General features: G+C 40.4%; 1 protein-coding gene across 3 annotated transcripts in view; it reads left to right on the top strand.

The window, feature by feature from the left end:
* The window catches only part of LRCH1 (leucine rich repeats and calponin homology domain containing 1), a gene marked incomplete at both ends in the record, with an annotated part of 201090 nt that overhangs the window by 115832 nt on the left and 67065 nt on the right, over positions 1–18193 (top strand). For all 3 annotated transcript variants that reach the window (XM_080690128.1, XM_080690127.1, XM_080690126.1), the window contains 2 exons: positions 5018–5144; positions 15123–15228. In XM_080690128.1, coding sequence (XP_080546254.1) covers positions 5018–5144; positions 15123–15228 — 233 coding nt within the window. The remainder of the gene's footprint in view (positions 1–5017; positions 5145–15122; positions 15229–18193) is intronic.

The raw sequence follows: 18193 nt of genomic DNA, 5'->3' as shown, positions 1-18193 counted from the left end.
CTAAGTTTCTGAGATTGGCCTTGAACCTGAGATCCTCCTGTCTCAACCTTCTGTTTCAAGTATTGGTATTATAGGGGTGTGCCATCGTGCCCTGATGATCGTCTTTATTTTTAATCGGTGGTTGTCTTCAAGGAGTAAAATATGAAAACCATATTTTAAAAATAACCCAAATTGTATCAGTTGGAAAATACAATAAATATATTTAGTGAATAAAATGAGACTACACACACATGCTCTCTTTTTGGTCACCCCTCCAATACTTTGCCACATTAGTGACTGGGTATTGATCGCTTAATCTTTATTTAGTGTTGGGCTAAACCTTTTTGTGTCCACAATTTCATGTTAGGTTGGTTTTCTTATCTATGTTTTATAGGCAACAAAAACAAAGAGATTAAATGACTTGCCCACAATCATAGAGATAATTGTGGCAAAGGTGAGATTTGAACCCAGGTCTTCTTATTCCAAAACTGGTGACCTTGTTGTGGCACCAAGCCACCAATATAGAGTAGGTGAGAATCTGTTACAGAAAATTTTCTATAAATCATTTTCAAAGTGAGTTCTATATTCCATTATTAAATGATCCCATACACTAAAAATAAAGGGGTATGTTTCAGTAAGAGTTTTTAAAAATGTATATGCCCTAGATAAAATCACATATAGCTGGGCGTGGTGGCACACGCTTGTAATCCCAGTGCTTGGGAGATTGAGACAGAAGAATCACAGGTTTGAGGCCAGCCTCAGCAACCTCATGAGGCCCTCTGCAACTTAGACCCTCTTTCAAAATAAAAATAAATAAATAAAATTGAACTGTAGCTCAGAGGTAAAATGCCCCTGAGTTCAATCCTCAGTGCTACACACACACACACACACACACACACACACACACACACACACAATTAAAAAATAAAATCACATATGATAATATAGCATGTCTTTATTTCTATGTATTTTAGGAAAAATAATCTTTTGATAAGCTAATAAAAATAACATCGAACACTAACATTGTATCTCCAAATATGGGCATTAATAAGTGTTATCATCAAAATACATTAAAATAAGACTCAAAGTCAAGCCATAAGAAGTGACTTGGCCTTTAAATTTCTTAACTTGGGAATTCAGTGAGGGATGCTGGTACTTGAAACCCAAAGAATTTTATCCTGCAAATTCAGGCTACCACAGATGTTTAGAGAATGTTGAGCTGCCTTCTTTCATCTCAAGATGAGTAAATAGACAAATGCAGAAGGGAGTCATTGGGCTTAAAAAGATGGAAGGCCGAGTGTGAGTGATAAACATGGTTCTTGTAAAAGCCACTCCCGCCTTTCGTTGGTGCCCCAACCACTACCCAGACAGGGCGGGGATTGAGGCAAGAGTAGGTGGAAAGGCGCTTTGCGGAGAAAAAAAGTCTCAGGCTACCATGACTGAAGCTGTAATTTCTATTTCTAAACAAATAGCCTGTTTTCTCTCCTTTTCTGTAAGGAGTGAACAATAAATAAATTTTGCTTTTGGACGTAACTCACATTCTAGATTGAAAAACAAGTGCTGGCCTTTACCTTATCAGATACTGTATGGCCCTTCCGCACAGGCTCTGTTTGCATCAGAGGCCTGCTGGAGCTAAGTGGGGTGGGAGAGTGGATTGCAGCCGGAGGCACTTATTTCCTTGAGAAAAATTGCTGCCAGATGAGTGGTTTGAGAAAGCCAAGGCTGCTGATGTGGTCTGCAGTGGGTTTAGGATTAAAGGGAATGCAGTTTCTCCTCTCCTTTCTAAATATTCACTGGAGAGCTAGTGGGTTTTTTTTTTTTTTTGTATGCATGTGTATTTTCATTTTCTAGTGGGGAAATTGCAAGTAATACAGGAACATCCTGTGGCAAAATTTATGAAGCAGAGGCTGAGGGAACAGAGGAATAGAGTAGAGGAAGTATGTTCCCAGGTCTATAATATTTTGTATTTTGATGAGTTTTTGGTGTCTATTTCTAAGTCCACGAGTAATTAAATCACTGTGTATAAAGAAGGCATTGGTCACAAGTGAGAGAAATGCTAGGCCATCACCAGCTTTTAGTGTAAAAAGGCATTCATATTCCCATCAAAGAGGCCATGAATGCTTTCAGAAGCTTAGATTTTATTTTTATTAAATTAGTGTGTACCCTGGAACAAGTCCAGAGAGAATCAGCCTTAATGAGCCAAGCCCTCTTTGCCCTACCTTGAGTGCTTTGGTGAATGACTCTCCCTTTTCTAGATCTGCTTATCTGGTTAGATGGGTGCATCAGAGTAGTGAGATGGGCAATAGTTTAATCCTGCATCTCCAAGCCCAAAAAGCGTAGGGAAGATTGCAACCTAAAATTATTCTGCAGAGAGATGTAGAAATTTCTGAAAATACTGAACTTTGTTCACATATGGTCCTCTCTTTGGGAGAATGATTCAATATGGCTCCAAAATAATAGAATTGCGTTGTTAACATTTTTGTTTGCCAATCTTCATTTTATGAAATGGCTTATTAATAAATACTTTATAGCCACAAATTACATCTTGAATTATTTACTTTCCATCTTTTAATAAACTGAGTTCTCATTTCCAGGGTTAGTAGCTATAGAGCCCTTTTTAGTATTTGAGAGACCTCCCAGTAGGTTACCAAGAAGAACTCTGGCCAGAAGAGCCCCACTGATTCTCTGCAGGAGAGGGGACAGCAGGGGGGCATATGAGAGCACAGAGACAGGCTGGTGGCCAGTTCTCCTCCACTGCTCCCAGAGACCAGGAGAGGGTCTGCAGAGCCCAGTGTCATATTCTTTTCAAATCAAAGAAATGAAGCGCCAGCTAGTCCTTTGAGTGCCAGGAACCTTCCAGGAGGGCGCTTGGTCTTTTCTTTTCCTCTGCTGGGCTTTCATAGAGAGAGCTCTTCTGCCCCTTTGAAGAAATAGCGTTCCTTTAGATCTGGTCAATACAAATCTGTACCATTTCTTGGATGTCTGGAGTAGGAGGAATATCAGGGTGTTGGCAGGAAGGCCCAGATTAGACAGGTATTTTGCATAGCACAGCACCTGCTTTATCCTAGCCTATCAGTTAGACACACCCTTTGGTTCAACAGATCTCTGCCCCTATGTTTATGCATGTGTGTATATGGGGAATTAAATGGAGCATACATAAAAGTGCTCACAAAATATACATCTCAATGAGTTTTCATAAATAGGAGTACCTATATAACAAGCATCCAGACTGCGCTCATCATGTTATAGTGACTGTTTCTGATTATAAAAGCACTTGTAGGCATTTTGGAAAATACAACAACAAAAAAATATGCTGAAGAAAACAGAAGCCACCCATTGTATGTATACTCCCAAATGACCACTGGTAATATTTCAATGTGTTTCCAACCTGTCAGTCTGTCTCTCCCCTTTACACATACACAGATCTGTGCATACCTATACATACACACACATAGAACACCACCTTTGAGAGCTGATGCATATGTGCACAATACACAGAAATAATAGTGGAATTCACCTGACACAGAGGTGTTTCACTGTATAGCCATTGGCTTTATGAGCAGAAAGAGAGGGAAAGTAAACCAGGAAAACTGAAAACCATTTGTCTGCACTTCCACAAAAAAAGGCTTGGTGTGGGAGAAGAAGCAGAAGTAATAGGGATGGTTTCTGTATTTCATTGATTAGTACGTTTCCATCCCTCAGGAAGCTAAGCATCCATGACAGGAAGTTCAAAGACTTCTGGGAGGAGGCTGTCTTCCTGCAGAGCAGGGGTGAGAACTCAGCTCAGACTTTGTTGGCTGCTATGCGCATCTAAGCCTCTCTGGGCTTCAGGCTCACTTTGCCAGAAGGATACCTTTACTTTTTTTCTTTGACTTATGAGCAACCTTGCAGGTACCCAAACAGATTTTTTATTGTAGCAGCTCTTATTTTAACAAAAGGAAACTGACTCAAAACTTTGGAAATAGACCCAGTGGTTTGGTGAGCCGCAACAAAATTTATCTTCCCCATTTTTACCGACGTGGATAAACGTCTGCCCCTGCCTTCATGCCTTAGTGGTCTGGGTTGCTTTGGTTGGAGCTGCGTTTCCTGCACAGGTTGTCAGGAGAGAACAAAGTTGGCACCTGCGTTAGATTTTTTTTACTGTAAGAAGACACCTGAGATAATCAACTTAAAAATTTTTGCTCCAAGTTTTGGAGATTCCAGTTTAGGCTCAGTTGGTCCCATATTTTGGGGGCTTGTAGCCAGTCAGTACATTATGGTGGGAGCACATGATGGAGTGTGGGGCTTACCTCATGGTAGGCAGGAAGCAGCAGAGAGAGAAGCAGAAGGTCTCACAGTCCTTTTCAAGGGGTTGTTTCCTGATAGGCCCTGACTTTTAAAGGCCCCCACCTCCCCCTAGCACCAGGCTAAGGACCAAGCCTCCAGCTTATGGGTCTTCAGGAGACATTTAAGATCCAGGGAGTTTGATGACAGTCCTTGTGCTGGGAAAAACTGTCTCCCTCAGAACCATCTATCTACTTATCATATATTTACTTACTTACATACTTATTTCTGACCCATAATAACTCTATATTTGGGGATACAACTATTTTACAATTCAGTACATGGATGCAATGTGTAATGATCAAATCAGGGTAATTAGTTTTTTACTCTCCTTAAACATCTATCATTTCTTTGTGTTAAAAGCCTTTGAACTCTTCTAGTTATTTTGAAATATGTAATAAATTGTTGCAAACCGCAGTCACCCTCTGTGCTATAGAACACTGGAATTCATTCCTCCCTGTGACTTTATTTTGGTACTTGTTATCTAATCTGTTTCTGTCTGTCTCTACCTATTCTTATTATTTTTCTTAATACATTTTGTTTACTTACTTGCAATTTGAGTTATTACAATACACAGAAAGTGTATTGGACTTATTGCCTTAGTAAAATATCTTCTCAGATCACTCCCTTTTTCCTTTCTAGTTAAACATGTGCTCACAGACAGTATAAAGTGGTTGTTGTGTTTATGTGTGTTCTTGTTGTATTATCTTTGCAGTCGAAATCAGCTGTCTGCCCTGCCCGCCTGCCTGTGTGGTCTGCCTCTCAAAGTCTTAATCGCAAGTAACAACAAGCTTGGATCACTACCAGAAGAGATAGGTCAGCTCAAACAGTTAATGGAGTTGGTATGTTACTGTTTTCTAAGATGCTCTTTTTGTTTGTTGACTGTAACCTGCCAAGGTATCCAGAAAGACATTTTACTACAATTGGACAAGGAGAAATATGTATTAGTTTGTTCCCATTGCTATAACAAAATACCTGAGGCTGGGACCTTTATAAAGAAAATTTATATATTCAGTACTTGGGAGGCTGAGACAGGAGGATTGCAGGTTTGGCCAGCGTCAGCTACACAGTGAGGCCCTCCACAACTTAGTGAGACCCTGTGTCAAAATAAAGAATTAAAAAATAGGGCTGGGGTTGTGACTCAGAGGTATAATGCCCCTGGGTTCAATCTTGTTATATCAGAAAGAAAGAGGGAGGGGGAGAGAGGGGGAGAGGGAGGGAAGAAGGAAAAAAAGGAAGGAAGGAACAAAGGAAGGAAGGAAGGCAGGCTGGCTTATTTAGCTTCCAGTTTGGGAGAGTCAGTGTCCAAGAGTGGGTGGCCTTATCCATTTGGCTTCTGGTGAGGAACCCCTGGCTGGTGATGTCATGGTAGGAGCAAATGTGAGAGGTCACATGGAGACATGGAGAGATTGGAAACCAAAGGGCAGCATGGGCCTTGCTCTGGTTACCCTCTCTTACAAGAACCTATTGGGGTCCCATAAGCACTGAGTTAATCTCTGCTGACAAAAGTCACTCCAATGATCCTACCCCCCAACACACACACTACACTACACCTCTTAAAAGTTCTGCTGCCTCTTACAACCACCAAACTGAGGATTAAACTGCCAACACATGAACTATGGGGAACAAACCACATGAACACCATAGCAGAGCCCAAGTTGGTTGGGCTACGATACAGATGCTAAGTACAGAGACCTGAAGCCAGTAGCTATGTCTTTACTCTGACATAGTTCTGAAACTTATAAGTTTCCTGTCCTTTACAATTCCTAAAGTTGGCAAGATACAATTCCTGAGGTAAATAGGTTATCAAATTGTATTTAGATAACTTTTCCAGGTTGCATATAAATAATGAAAAATGATGGCTAACTCAGAAAAATAATGTATAGGTTAGTCAGTAGGCCATGCTTTCTCAAAGTGTATAATTAAGTCAGAGGACAGAAAAAACAGGGCCTCACTAAGTTTCTGAAGCCGGTCTCAAACCTGCCATCTTCTGTCTCAGCCTCTCGAGTACTGGAGTTACAAGTGTGCACCACCATGCCTGGCCGACAGCCACATTTCTGTTATTGAGTAGCTACAAGAGGCTGGTGGCCACCCACCAAGACGTGGCAGCTCTCACGCCTGTCTCCTTCCCACCCACTGCTCCTGTGTCTTAGCAAGCTTGCACTTTTTTTTTCAGTCTTGTCTCTGAACTTTTATTTTTCTTAAATGTTTGCTTATTTTCATTAATTTATTTTAATTGACAAATAATTGTGTGTATTTCTGGGCTACAATGTAATGTTTTGATTTTGTAAAAAGTGTTTGTAGGATAGATGAAAATTGAATAAGTTGACATTATTTAACCACAGGAAATGGCTGGCCTTGGCTAAGGTCACCAACTTAAAAAAAATGTTTTTCCAACCATTCTCATTTATCTTTGATATCTTTTTGCTTAAAATAGTTGTGTTAACAGCCAGGCGTGGCAGAGCACACTTGTAACCCCAGTACTTGAGAGGCTGAGACAGAATTGTGAAGGCTCGAAGCCAGCCTCAGCTACTCAGTGAGGCTCTCAGCAACTTAGTGAGACCCTGTTTCCAAATAAAATGTAAAGTAGGTCTAGCAGTGTAGCCTGGAGGTAGAAGGCTCCTGAGTTCCATCCACAGTAACCCCCCCCCCACACACACACACACACACCACAGTGCGGCCACTATCACCTAGTGTAAGCAGTGAGTGTCTCTGGAAGAAGGACCAGGATGTCTTTCTCTACAGTTCCTTGATTTGACTCATAGTGGTGTTTTCGTTAAAGCTCTTAAAGCTGTCCATGCTGGGCGTGGTGGCGCACGCTTGTAATTCCAGTGCTTGGGAGGCTGAGACAGGAGGATCACACAGGTTCGAAGCCAGCCTCAGCTACTTAGTGAGGCTCTCAGCAACTTAGTGAGACCCTGTTTCCAAATAAAATATAAAAACGGTCTGGGAGTATAGCCCGTAGGTAGAAAGCCCCTGAGTTCCACCCCCAGCAACACACACACACACACACACACACACACACACACACACACACACACACGCTATCCAAGCTATGAAGCTGATTAGAGAAATGTCACCAGGGCAGAGTATAATACAAATGGTGTGTGTTGGGGGGGGGTTCTTATTGTGGGACCACATCAGGTAGGGGGTCTGCAGTCTTTCTTGTGTTGACTAAGCCTCATTTAACTCATTAAAGCCTTCTGAATGAATTGGAAACGTGGCTTCTATTGTGAGATTGTGTGGAAGGATGAAGTGTATTTGGTGAGAGGGGATAGATAAATGTCATATGTTACAGTTAGTGGACAGCTGTGAAGACAAACCTTCTAAGAACACAATAAAATCGAGGGCCTTTCTGGGACATTTGCCAAGAATCTGGCGTTGTCATTGGCTCCACATGCATGGTGACAAGCTGGAGCCCACAGGGGGTCTGGCCGTTGTTTGATTTTGCTCATTTCCACCAGCTCACATGGTATGTAAAAATCATGCATTCTGCTGTCATGTGAGAGAAGACAACATCACTGCTTTAGAAACCTGCTTTAACAACCAAAAAGTTCAGAAGGTCTGGTGCAAGTAAGAAATGACTGCTTGGGCATGGTGATACATGCCTGTAATCCAGTATTTAGGAAGCTGAGAAAGAAGCATTGTTAGGTTTGAATCCAGCCTGAGCAACTTGTCTAGGCCGTCAACAACTTAGCAAGACCCTGTTTCCAAGAAAAAAAAGGAAAGAAAAGAAATAGGGCTGGTAGTATAGCTCACAGGTTGACTGCCTCTGTATTCAATCCCCAGCATCACAAAAAAACCCAAAACCAAAACCAAAAAACCCTTGTGTTTTCCAGCCTAAATACACACACTTTTTTTTAATTAGCTTTTCATAAAATTATTGTATGGAGAGTTTGAATTTGAGGATTGATTATAGACAAGTGATATTAAGTAGCTGCTGAGGAAGATCTCTTCTTTGTTGATTTAATGCATAGCATTCCAAACTCTTGAGGTAGGTAGTGGAGATGTAAATGAAGGTGTTCTCCTTAATCATTTGTTTGTCCTGGTCTCTGGGGATGTGTCCTGACATCTCTGGTTCCTGAGGGACAGTTGGTAACCCCAGGCTTGCTCAGAGCTTCCTGGCTTTCGTCTGCACCTTTCTGACGAAGAGCATTGAGGCAAGGCATGTGTTTGTGGGTACCTGGAAGACGTGTGAAGTAGGGTTTTATACTGGAGAAGGACACTGGTGTTGAGAGATTGTTGATTATACTGGAGGTTACTTGAAAGAGATTCAAGCTTTGCTAGACATGGTGGTGCATGCCTGTAATCCCAGAATTTGGGAAGCAGAGACAGAAGTATCTTAAGTTCAAGGACAGCCTCAGCAACTTAGTGAGACTCTTAGCAACATAGTGAAACCCGGTTTCAAAAATAAAAAGGGTTGGGCATGTAGCTCAGAGGTAGAATGCCCTTGGATTCAATCTGCTCCACCACAAAAGAGAAAAAAGAAAAGAAAAAAAAAAGGTTCAAGTTTAGTCTCTCCCCCCCTTAAGAGTTCAGAACACAAGGAATGACTCTTTTTCATGGCTGAGAAATAAAAAATCGAAATTACTAAGTATCTGTGTTTCAATCTTTTCACCATTTCTCATGTAGATCTTCCTGATGTATGTATGTATGTATGTATGTATGTATGTATGTATGTATGTATTATGGTACTGGGGATTGAACCTAGAAGCATTCTACCTCCAAGATACACCCCTAGCCTTATTTTATTTTTTGTTATGACATAGGGCCTCGCTAGGTTGCTGAGAATCTAAGTTGCCCAGGCGATCTCAACCCTGCAATTCTTCTAGTATTGGGATTACAGGAATACATTACCACACCTAACTCTCTGATGTTGTAGTTTAATATTCATTTTTTCTTCTTATATATCCACAGAGAGAGTGAGCCACTTAAGTCTGCACATTGAGTCAGACAAAGGGGATTCCAAGCCTGGAAAAGTTCTTGGGAGGCTGAGACAAAAAAAGCACAGGTTCAAGGCCAGCCTTAGCAACTCAGTGGGGCCCTCTGCAACTGTTTCAAAATTAAAAAAAAAAAAAGATACAAATAGGGCTGGGTAATGTAGCTGAGAGGTAAAATGCCCCTGGGTTTAATCCCCATTTCCACACACACAAAAAAAAAAGGCTGCAGGGTTGGGGTGGGAATTTCCACAGAAGGTTATAGGAACATGATGGCAGACAGGTATTAGAGCTTGTGTTTCCTGTCAGAGAGTTTGTAATAAAGAGCCAGATTTACTACCAAAAAAAAAAAAAAATCTGCTTAAGCTAATAGTATCAAAACATTCAGGTTTTTGAAAACCTGAGTGACAGAGCAAGGCCACTTGTAACCACTTGCAATCCCATAGTGTGGTTGATCTCCAGCCTAGATCAGTTGGTGTTTGTTAGATGTCACTTCTGTAAAAAAATCACTTCTAGTCTTTTTCACAATATTGTTTTCTGAAAGTGACCATTACCTCGATGAATAACCCCTGAGTTATTCTAATATTATCAATCCCTGTCACTTTTGTGAAAGTAGGTTAGCAACTAGCACCTAGCAGCAACAACATATAAATCTCCAGCCTACACTTAACCCTTCTTGATACTTCCTTTATTCTGGAAAGAAATCAAGCGAAAGACTCTTGATTTCCAAGGGTTTTTTAAATTTTGTTACTTAAAAACACAATGATTAAACCAGTAGAAAACAGACACAGTTTAAAAATACTTAGAATTTTATGTTTTGTTTTTTCATGAAAAATGACAAAGTTAGGTTAGCTGGTCCATGAAAAACTTAAGGGAGTGTGTGTGTGTGTGTGTGTGTGTGTGCGCGCGCGCGCGCACGTGCGCAGACGCACAGGCATGCAATTCATTCACATGCATTATATTGAGGATTGAACCCATGGGCATTCTACCTCTGAGCTACACCCCTCAGCCCTTTTTCTATATATTTTTTTAAACAGGGCCTTATTAGGTTGCTGAAAGTATCACTACATCACTGATGCTGGCCTTGGACTGCAATCCTCCTATCTCAGCCTCCCAAGTAATGGGATTATAGGCATGTTCTACCACCCCCACCTAGGTATTTATATTATTATAATTAGATTGATTTGTGTATCAAAAAGAATAAAATCAGTAAATATGACATGTTCATGATTCTTTTTGTTCTACTTGTTTATTTGCATTATTATAGTGCTAAATGGATGGTAATTTGATTTCACTGAAATTTGAAATAATCATTCTAAAGACATAGCTTAGAGCTAATAGGAAATTCAGAAGTAATTCATTTGACTAGTTCATTAAATAAATGAGTCTAGTGTTTGTAGCCAGATAAATTTTTACTAATTGCAGAAGTGTTAGGCATTCGTGTCTTTATTTTTAAAATGTGTTTTCCTAAATATTTTCTTCACTAAGTGATTTTTAAAAATCTATGCCTCATCATCTTAGGCTAAATTTTGGGGGAAAATGTTCTAGAGAATGGGGCCATTTTAGAACATTTTCAAAACAGAACTACCTTATCCCCAAACACCCAAACTATTAATTTCTTTCTTCCTGCTCCTCCTCTAGCTAATTAAGGCATAATTACCCATGAGGTTTTATTTTTGTGATGAAATTCATAACCTCTTTAAAATCTGGCAAGGTGCCGGGCGTGGTGGTGCAGGTTTGTAATCCCTGCGCTTCGGAGGTGGAGACAGAGGATCACACTTGTTCGAAGCCAGCCTCACTGGCTTAAGAGACCCTGTTTCCAAATAAAAATATAAAATAGGTCTGGGACTGTAGCCCAGAGGCAGAAGGGTTTCCAGGAACCCCAGTACCACCAAAAAAAAAAATAATAATAATAATATAAATATATATATATTATATATGTAAATATGTAATATATATGTAAATATATAATATATATAATATATATATATCTAGCAAGGTTACATGACTGGTGGAGAGTACACTGTTGTATTGTTTTCTACAGTGTTGGTGATTCAGTGGCAAAAAGTCTTTAGGGCTTCAACACACACACACACACACACACACACACACACACACACACATACACACGTGTCAGTGCAGGAAGTAACTAATAGCAATTTAGAATACTATCAAAATAATCCGACCTTCACCTTAAAAATGTGAATGAAAAATTGGACTTTAGATTTCAAATGTCTACAGATGTCCTATTTTAAGGAGAGAAAAATGTTATGTTTATCATTATGCAAAGTTGTTTTTGTAAAGTATATTGAATAATCACTTTCTCTGCAGGCGAATATTTAAATATAGCTGGCAGAAGTTAATTTTCTTGGGAAGGCCTATCAGGAGGGAAAGAGCCTGATTCATTGTTGGTACTGTCAAACAGCATGGCACATCTTGAAAGCTGCAGTGGCCATCACAGGGCTTCAGTGTATGATGTAAGGGAGGACATTCAGAGAGGTGGACAGACCTCATTATAGATGCTGCAACTTTATGCAGATTTTTTGGGGGGGTGCTAGAAATTGAACCCAAGGACATTCTATCTCTGAACTATACTTCCGGTCCTTTTTTATATTATTATTATTATTATTATTATTATTATTATTAATTATTATTATTATTGTGGTACTGGGGGTAGAACCCAGAGGCTTTCTACCTTCAGGCTATACCCCCAGCCCTATTTTATAATTTATTTGGAAACAGGGTCTCACTAAGCTACTGAGAGCCTCACTAAGTAGCTGAGGCTGGCTTCGAACCTGTGCGCTGGGATTACAAGCATGCGCCACCAAGGCTGGCTCTATATTACTTTTAATTTTGAAATAGGGCTTTGCTAAGTTGCTGAGGCTGGCCTCGAACCTGTGATTCTCCTGTATCAGCCTCTCAAGTACAGGAGTGAGCCACCATATCTGGCTTCCACAGATGTTTAAGCTAGTAGACAGCATAATGGATCTGTACTCTGGCCGCTCTGTAAAAGGTGAATCTGAGGAGGAGATTGATGGATGGAAATGAATCAGGGACTATTTTATTTTTAATTTTTTTTTTTTTTTTGGTGGTACTGGGGTTCCTGGAAGCCCTTCTTCCTCGGGGCTACACTCCCAGACCTATTTTTATATTTTTGAAACAGGGTCTCTTACGCCAGCACGGCTGGCTTCGAACCTGCACGATCCTCCTGTCTCCGCCTCCCAAGCGCAGGGATTACAAGCGTGCGCCACCACGCCCGGCTATTTTTAATTTTTTTATTGGTGCGTTGTATTCATACATCATAATGGGATAAAAACTTGTGTAGACATACATGCACACATCGCCCAGTTAGCCGCTACCCGATCCCCACACCATTCCCTCCCCATCCCTCCTTCCCATGCTTGGCTTAGTGGTTGACAGCTAATATTATAGCACTTTATCCAAAATTAACACTGATAATCTCACATAACAGATTCATTTGTCTGATATTAAACTTTTGATCACTTAGAGATAACATTTCAATATTTCTTTTTGCTTTCTTTCTTACCAGAGGATATTTTTTTCTTTTCTTTTTTTTTAAGGTAAAACTTTCATACATTTATTTTTTTTTCAGAAAAAATCTATCCTAACATGAAATATGAACTCTAAATACCCAAAACAATCTCAAAAAAGAACAAAGCTAGAAGATGTACATTTTCTGATTTCAAACCTTATAGAGCTACAATAATTGAAACAGTGTAGCACTGCTATAAAGGCAGATATATAAACCAGTGGAGTAAAATAAAAAGCCTAGAAATAAATTCTTGCATATATGGTCAAGTTATTTTTGACAAGGTTTCCACGAACATTTGGTGGAGGAAATAATAATATTTTCACTAAATATTGTTGAAAAATAATAATTACATGAAAAAGAATAAAATTGGACCCTTACCTAACACCATATACAAATATTAACTCAAAATAGATAAAAGATGTAAATGTAAATCTTAAGACTATAAACTTTTAGAAGAAAACTTGGGTCATAACACTTCACAACATTGAAATTGGCAGTGATTTCTTGGATATGATTTCAAAGGCACAGGAAACAAAAGAATAAACAAACTTCCTAAAAAATAAAAAAAATATTGTACATCCAAAGACAATGTGAACAGAGTTAAAAGTTACTGATAGAATGGGATAAAATATTTTTAAATGCTATATCTGAAGGTATATTAATATTCCAAATAGAGATCCTAAAAATTAGCAACAATAAAAGCAAACAATACAATTTAGAAATATAATTTAGAAATAGGTAAAAGACTGAAATAACGAATGAATTTCCAAAGATTTTAACCAATAAACACATGAATATAGTCTTCTTTGCTTAGTTGTCAGCTGGATGGAAACTCTTGTTTCTCTGGTTCTGGTGTGTATTACCTATTTCTTCTTTGTGGTTAATCTCTTTGAGTATTTTCTCTAGCGCTGGTTTTGAAGACATAAATTCCTTGAGTTTCTGTTTGTCATGGAAGCTTCTTATTTCCCCATCTAATTTGATAGATAGTTTTTCTGGGTAGGAAATTTTTGGCTGGAAATTGTTTTCTTTCAGAGTTTGGAATATGTTGCTCCAAGCCCTTCTGGCTTTCATGACTTGGTTTGGGAAGTCTGGAGTGATAATAATTGGTTTGCCTCTGAATGTCACTTGGCCTTTTGTTCAGGGATTATTATAGTGTCCAGCTGAGAGATAATGCTGGTGTTCACTCTAGGAGAAGTTGGGGGCAGAGAAAGGAGAGCAGGGCCAGGAGGAAGAGGGGAGACAATAAGGAGATGTAAGATTACAAGTGCCATGACCTCCATGTCACGTGTGTTAAGAGGTGGTCTATCAAGGATAACAAGGATTAACAGGGCATTAACCTTCTAAAGCAAAGGTGACAAAATCTGCCTACTCCACAGTCTTGCTTACAAAATGTATGCAAGGTGATCCAGCTACAGGTTTACACACACACACACACACACACACACACACACACACACACACACATATGTATATGTATATGTATATGACTTATTTTATTAATGGGGATTGAATCCAGGGGCATTCTACCTCTAAAGCTACACTCCCAGTCCTATTTTTTTTTTTTTAATTTTGAAATAGGATCTCACTAAATTGTTGAGGCTGGCTACAAACCCTCAATCCTCCTGTCTTAGCCTCCCAATACTATTACACTCGACTGAAACCTCTATTTTAAATAAATAATGTATCCAGGGAGTGTAGTAATATTGCTAGATGTGCGTTTGGTAATAGAGGATGGTTATAATGTTCCTGTGGATGGTCCAGAGGTTGTGACATGGTGTCTTGACAGCAGGGGCCATGCATTCCAATGTGAACTGTACCTGCAGGCCTGGGGCCACTGAACCTCTTTATTTGTGGTACTGGGGATGGAACCCAGGGGCATTGTACCTTCAAGCTACACCCCCCCCCAGCTCTATTTTTATTCTTTATTTTAAAACAGGGTCTCACTGAGTTGCAAAGAGCCTAAGTAGCTGAGGCTGTGCGCGAACCACAATCCTCCTGTCTCAGCCTCCCAAATGCTGGGATTATAAGCGTGCACCACCACGCCCGGCTTGAACCTCTTTTTTCTGAGCTGTAAGACTAAGCTAGTAATGTTGCCTCCTGGTTTCGTTGTGAAACTCAATGAATTTGGAGCATGTGAAAAAAAAAATCCAAGTGGCAGAAGTTCTTCTTTTCTTTTTTTTGTGTTGAGCTTTACTTGCTTAGGTGATCTGGGGGATAAACGTATATCTGTGTCATTGTGCACGTATTTAAGTTCCTTAGGGAAGATTCACATGAAATGCTTGATTGCATGGATAAAGGGCTAATGATTTCTCTCTTTGTCTTTGATGCAGGATGTCAGCTGTAACGAGATAACAGCACTGCCCCAGCAAATAGGTCAGCTGAAGTCTCTCCGAGAACTGAATGTCAGAAGAAATTACCTAAAGGTTTTGCCACCAGGTGAAAAAGGAGGGCAAGGGGAAAGGAAATGGGAGACCTTTATTGTTTGTTTTGGGTTTTGGTTTAACTTTTGTGAAGAGGGGAGATCTTGTTAATCTTAGTCATTTGAATTTCACATGCAGATAACAGAAGAATGATTTCAAATTGTAATTTTAATGAAGGACTATAGCAACAAATTCATTCCTCTCTAATGTGAGCCTGTGGGATTTGGAATATATTTGTTTGCTAGGGATGCTATAAACGGAACCACAGAATAGGTAGCTTAAGTAACAGAAATTTACCCTCTCAGCCCTGGAGGCTGGACGTCTGAGGTGAGATGCTGGCCTGGCGGGCTTCTTCTGAGGCCTGTCTCCTTGGCTTGTCCATGGCCATCTTCCCTGTCTATGCACATCATACCTAATCTCTTCTTATAGGAACACCACTGGATAAGAATAAACTCTAATTAATACATTTTAATTTAATTACCCCTTTAAAAGCCCTGTCTCCAAATACAATCACATTCTCATATGGGGTTAGAACTTTCACATAGGAATTATTGAGGGACACAAGCCAGTTCATAACAGCAGCAGCATGAATTGTATTTGGGTGGAAATGTGATGTTCTGGAAGACAAAGCCAACAGTTTGGGGATATATTTAGTTCCGCAGATCCTGGCTGCCAGGACTTCTGCCTTAGGGATCTGGGGGCCAGGGTTGGGAACCTCTGGTGGCTAGATCTGTGTGTAGGGAGGGTGCTGCTCCTGGGGGCTGATCTTTGCTCACTGATAGCTTTCATGATTTTAGCAGTGAGACTTGGCTCTCCTGCCCCCAGCACGCAGCATGCCTCGAGCAGCCCTGCGCTGGCAGCTGTGGGCTTCCACAGAGCGTCCCTTTGGTACAGTGCAAGAGGGTTCAAGTAAAAAGATAACATTTATTTAGTAATTTTGTCCCATTCAGAGCTTGAAAGCAGCCCCGCTGGTGGCAGTGGGTATGAATTTCATGTTTGAGTTTGGAGCTGGGTCAGGAATGAGTTGAGCAGCAGCAGGGCACTGGGGGAACGCACTGTTTCCAAAGATCCCGTCGGTTCTCATGGTTTTTGTTTGAGGTCTCTAGACAAACATGATTTCAAAATACATATTCAGGCAAAAACATTTGGTTAATCTGCCGTGGGTGGAGCAATTTGAGCACTGCCTGATTTTTATTGTCCTTCTCCTGCATCTTACTCTTTGGCTTGAAATGCTTTATCATTTTAAGGCAAAAAGGTAAAGCTCATGAAATTATGGGATAGAACTTTATAATAAAATGTGGTCATCTTGATGGTCAGGTGTTCACTAGCCATTTATCACCTTTTTCATGCTGACTTTTGTGTGTCCTCTTTGGGTACCCCTTCGCCTATTCAAGTTAAGGGAGGGTGAGAAAATTATGTAGTCTAATTATTCATATCGATTTTGTGTTGGTTTTTACTATAACTACTGCAGTGAAGAGATTGCATTTTGTTCTTTCTAGGACCAGAAAGTTAAAACAACCATTCTTCACAGCAGAGAGGGAGAAGTGGGACGCCTTCCCCTCCTCCTCCTTCTCCTCTACTTTCTTCTTTTTCTTGCTGCACGTCTTTAGATCTTTTCTGAGCTGCCCTTGCAGAGTTACCGTTTTCTCACCCCATTTCATTGTTGTAAAACTATCCAATTCTAGTCTTCCTGAGCTACTATGAAAATTGTGCTCCAAGTTGGAACTAACAGGAAAGGAAATAGTCATTAGCAAGTCATTCTTTATTTACCTTCAAGTTGCCTCCTGCTATGTCTTCAATGAATTTAGCCCTATAGTCTTCCTTCAAAGTCTTAATTTCAAGTGCCAAGAATTCCTGAAGGTCTGGTGTCCCACTTGCTGTACTTGGCCACTGATTTGCCGTCCTCGCCTGAGTGAATACTTAGGGCTGCAGCCCGGAGGGATGCCCTGATGGCAGCCCTCCCTCTGTCTTAGCTATTGTAGAAACCAGGAGATGAAAGGGGATCTTAGGTTCCCTTCTTTCACTTCCATGCCTCCAGCCTCCAGGTCTACTGGGCTGCCCCTTACTCCCTACCTCCCACAGCTCACAGCCCCTTCACAAAACAACCTCTTTGCCTGGCATTGTGCAGCAGGATCACAGGTTCACAGCCAGCCTCAGTAACTTAGTGAGATCTTCAGCAACTTAGGGAGACTCCCAGCATTTGGGAGGCTGAGACCAGAGGATCTCAGTTCAAGAACAGCCTCAGCTACTTAGTGAGGCCCTCTGCAACTCAGTGAGACCTGGTTTCACAATAGCTCAGAGGTCGAATGCCCCTGGGTTCCATCTGTAGACCCACAAAAAATAAAAAAAAGAAAATGGAGCTGAGCTTGTTTTTCTGTGGTAGAATGCCCCTGGGTTCAATCCCAGTGTACAAACAAACAAACAAACAAACAAACAAACAAGCAAACCACTTCAGTGGCTAGTGTGGCCTGAGGTGCATCACTGGTCCTCAAGTGGGAAAGAGCCTGTGCTTGAACAATGGATTATTCAGGACAGTTTGGAAATACAGATTCCTTGGCCTCAGGCCCAGGCGTTTTGTTTTGTTTTGTTTTGTGTGTGGTACTGGGGATTGAACACAAGAGCATTCTACCTATCAGCTACACCCTCAGCCTTATTTTTTCTTTGTTTGTTTGTTTTTATTTTGAAACAGGGTCTCACTAAGTTGCTGAGGCTGCCTTCAAACCTGCAATCCTCCTGTCTCAGCCTCCCAAGTACTGGGATGACAGGTGTGTGCCATCGTGCCTGGCTCTAAGTGTATTTTTTTTTAAATACTTTATATGTGTTTTAAAAAAAAGACTTTCTAAGGTTTTTTTTTTGTTTTTTTTTTTTGTTTTGTTTTGTTTTTTGTTTTTTTTTTTTACATAGCCCACCTACAATAGACATTTTGGGACCTGAGAATTGGGGGCTCTTCTACTTCCTTCTAGGATTTCAGAGCCACTTCC

This window comes from Muscardinus avellanarius (genome assembly GCF_963383645.1).
Source record: "Muscardinus avellanarius genome assembly, chromosome: 2".
In the NCBI taxonomy this organism is placed as follows: domain Eukaryota; kingdom Metazoa; phylum Chordata; class Mammalia; order Rodentia; family Gliridae; genus Muscardinus; species Muscardinus avellanarius.
This window is presented reverse-complemented; position numbering and strand designations above follow the sequence as displayed.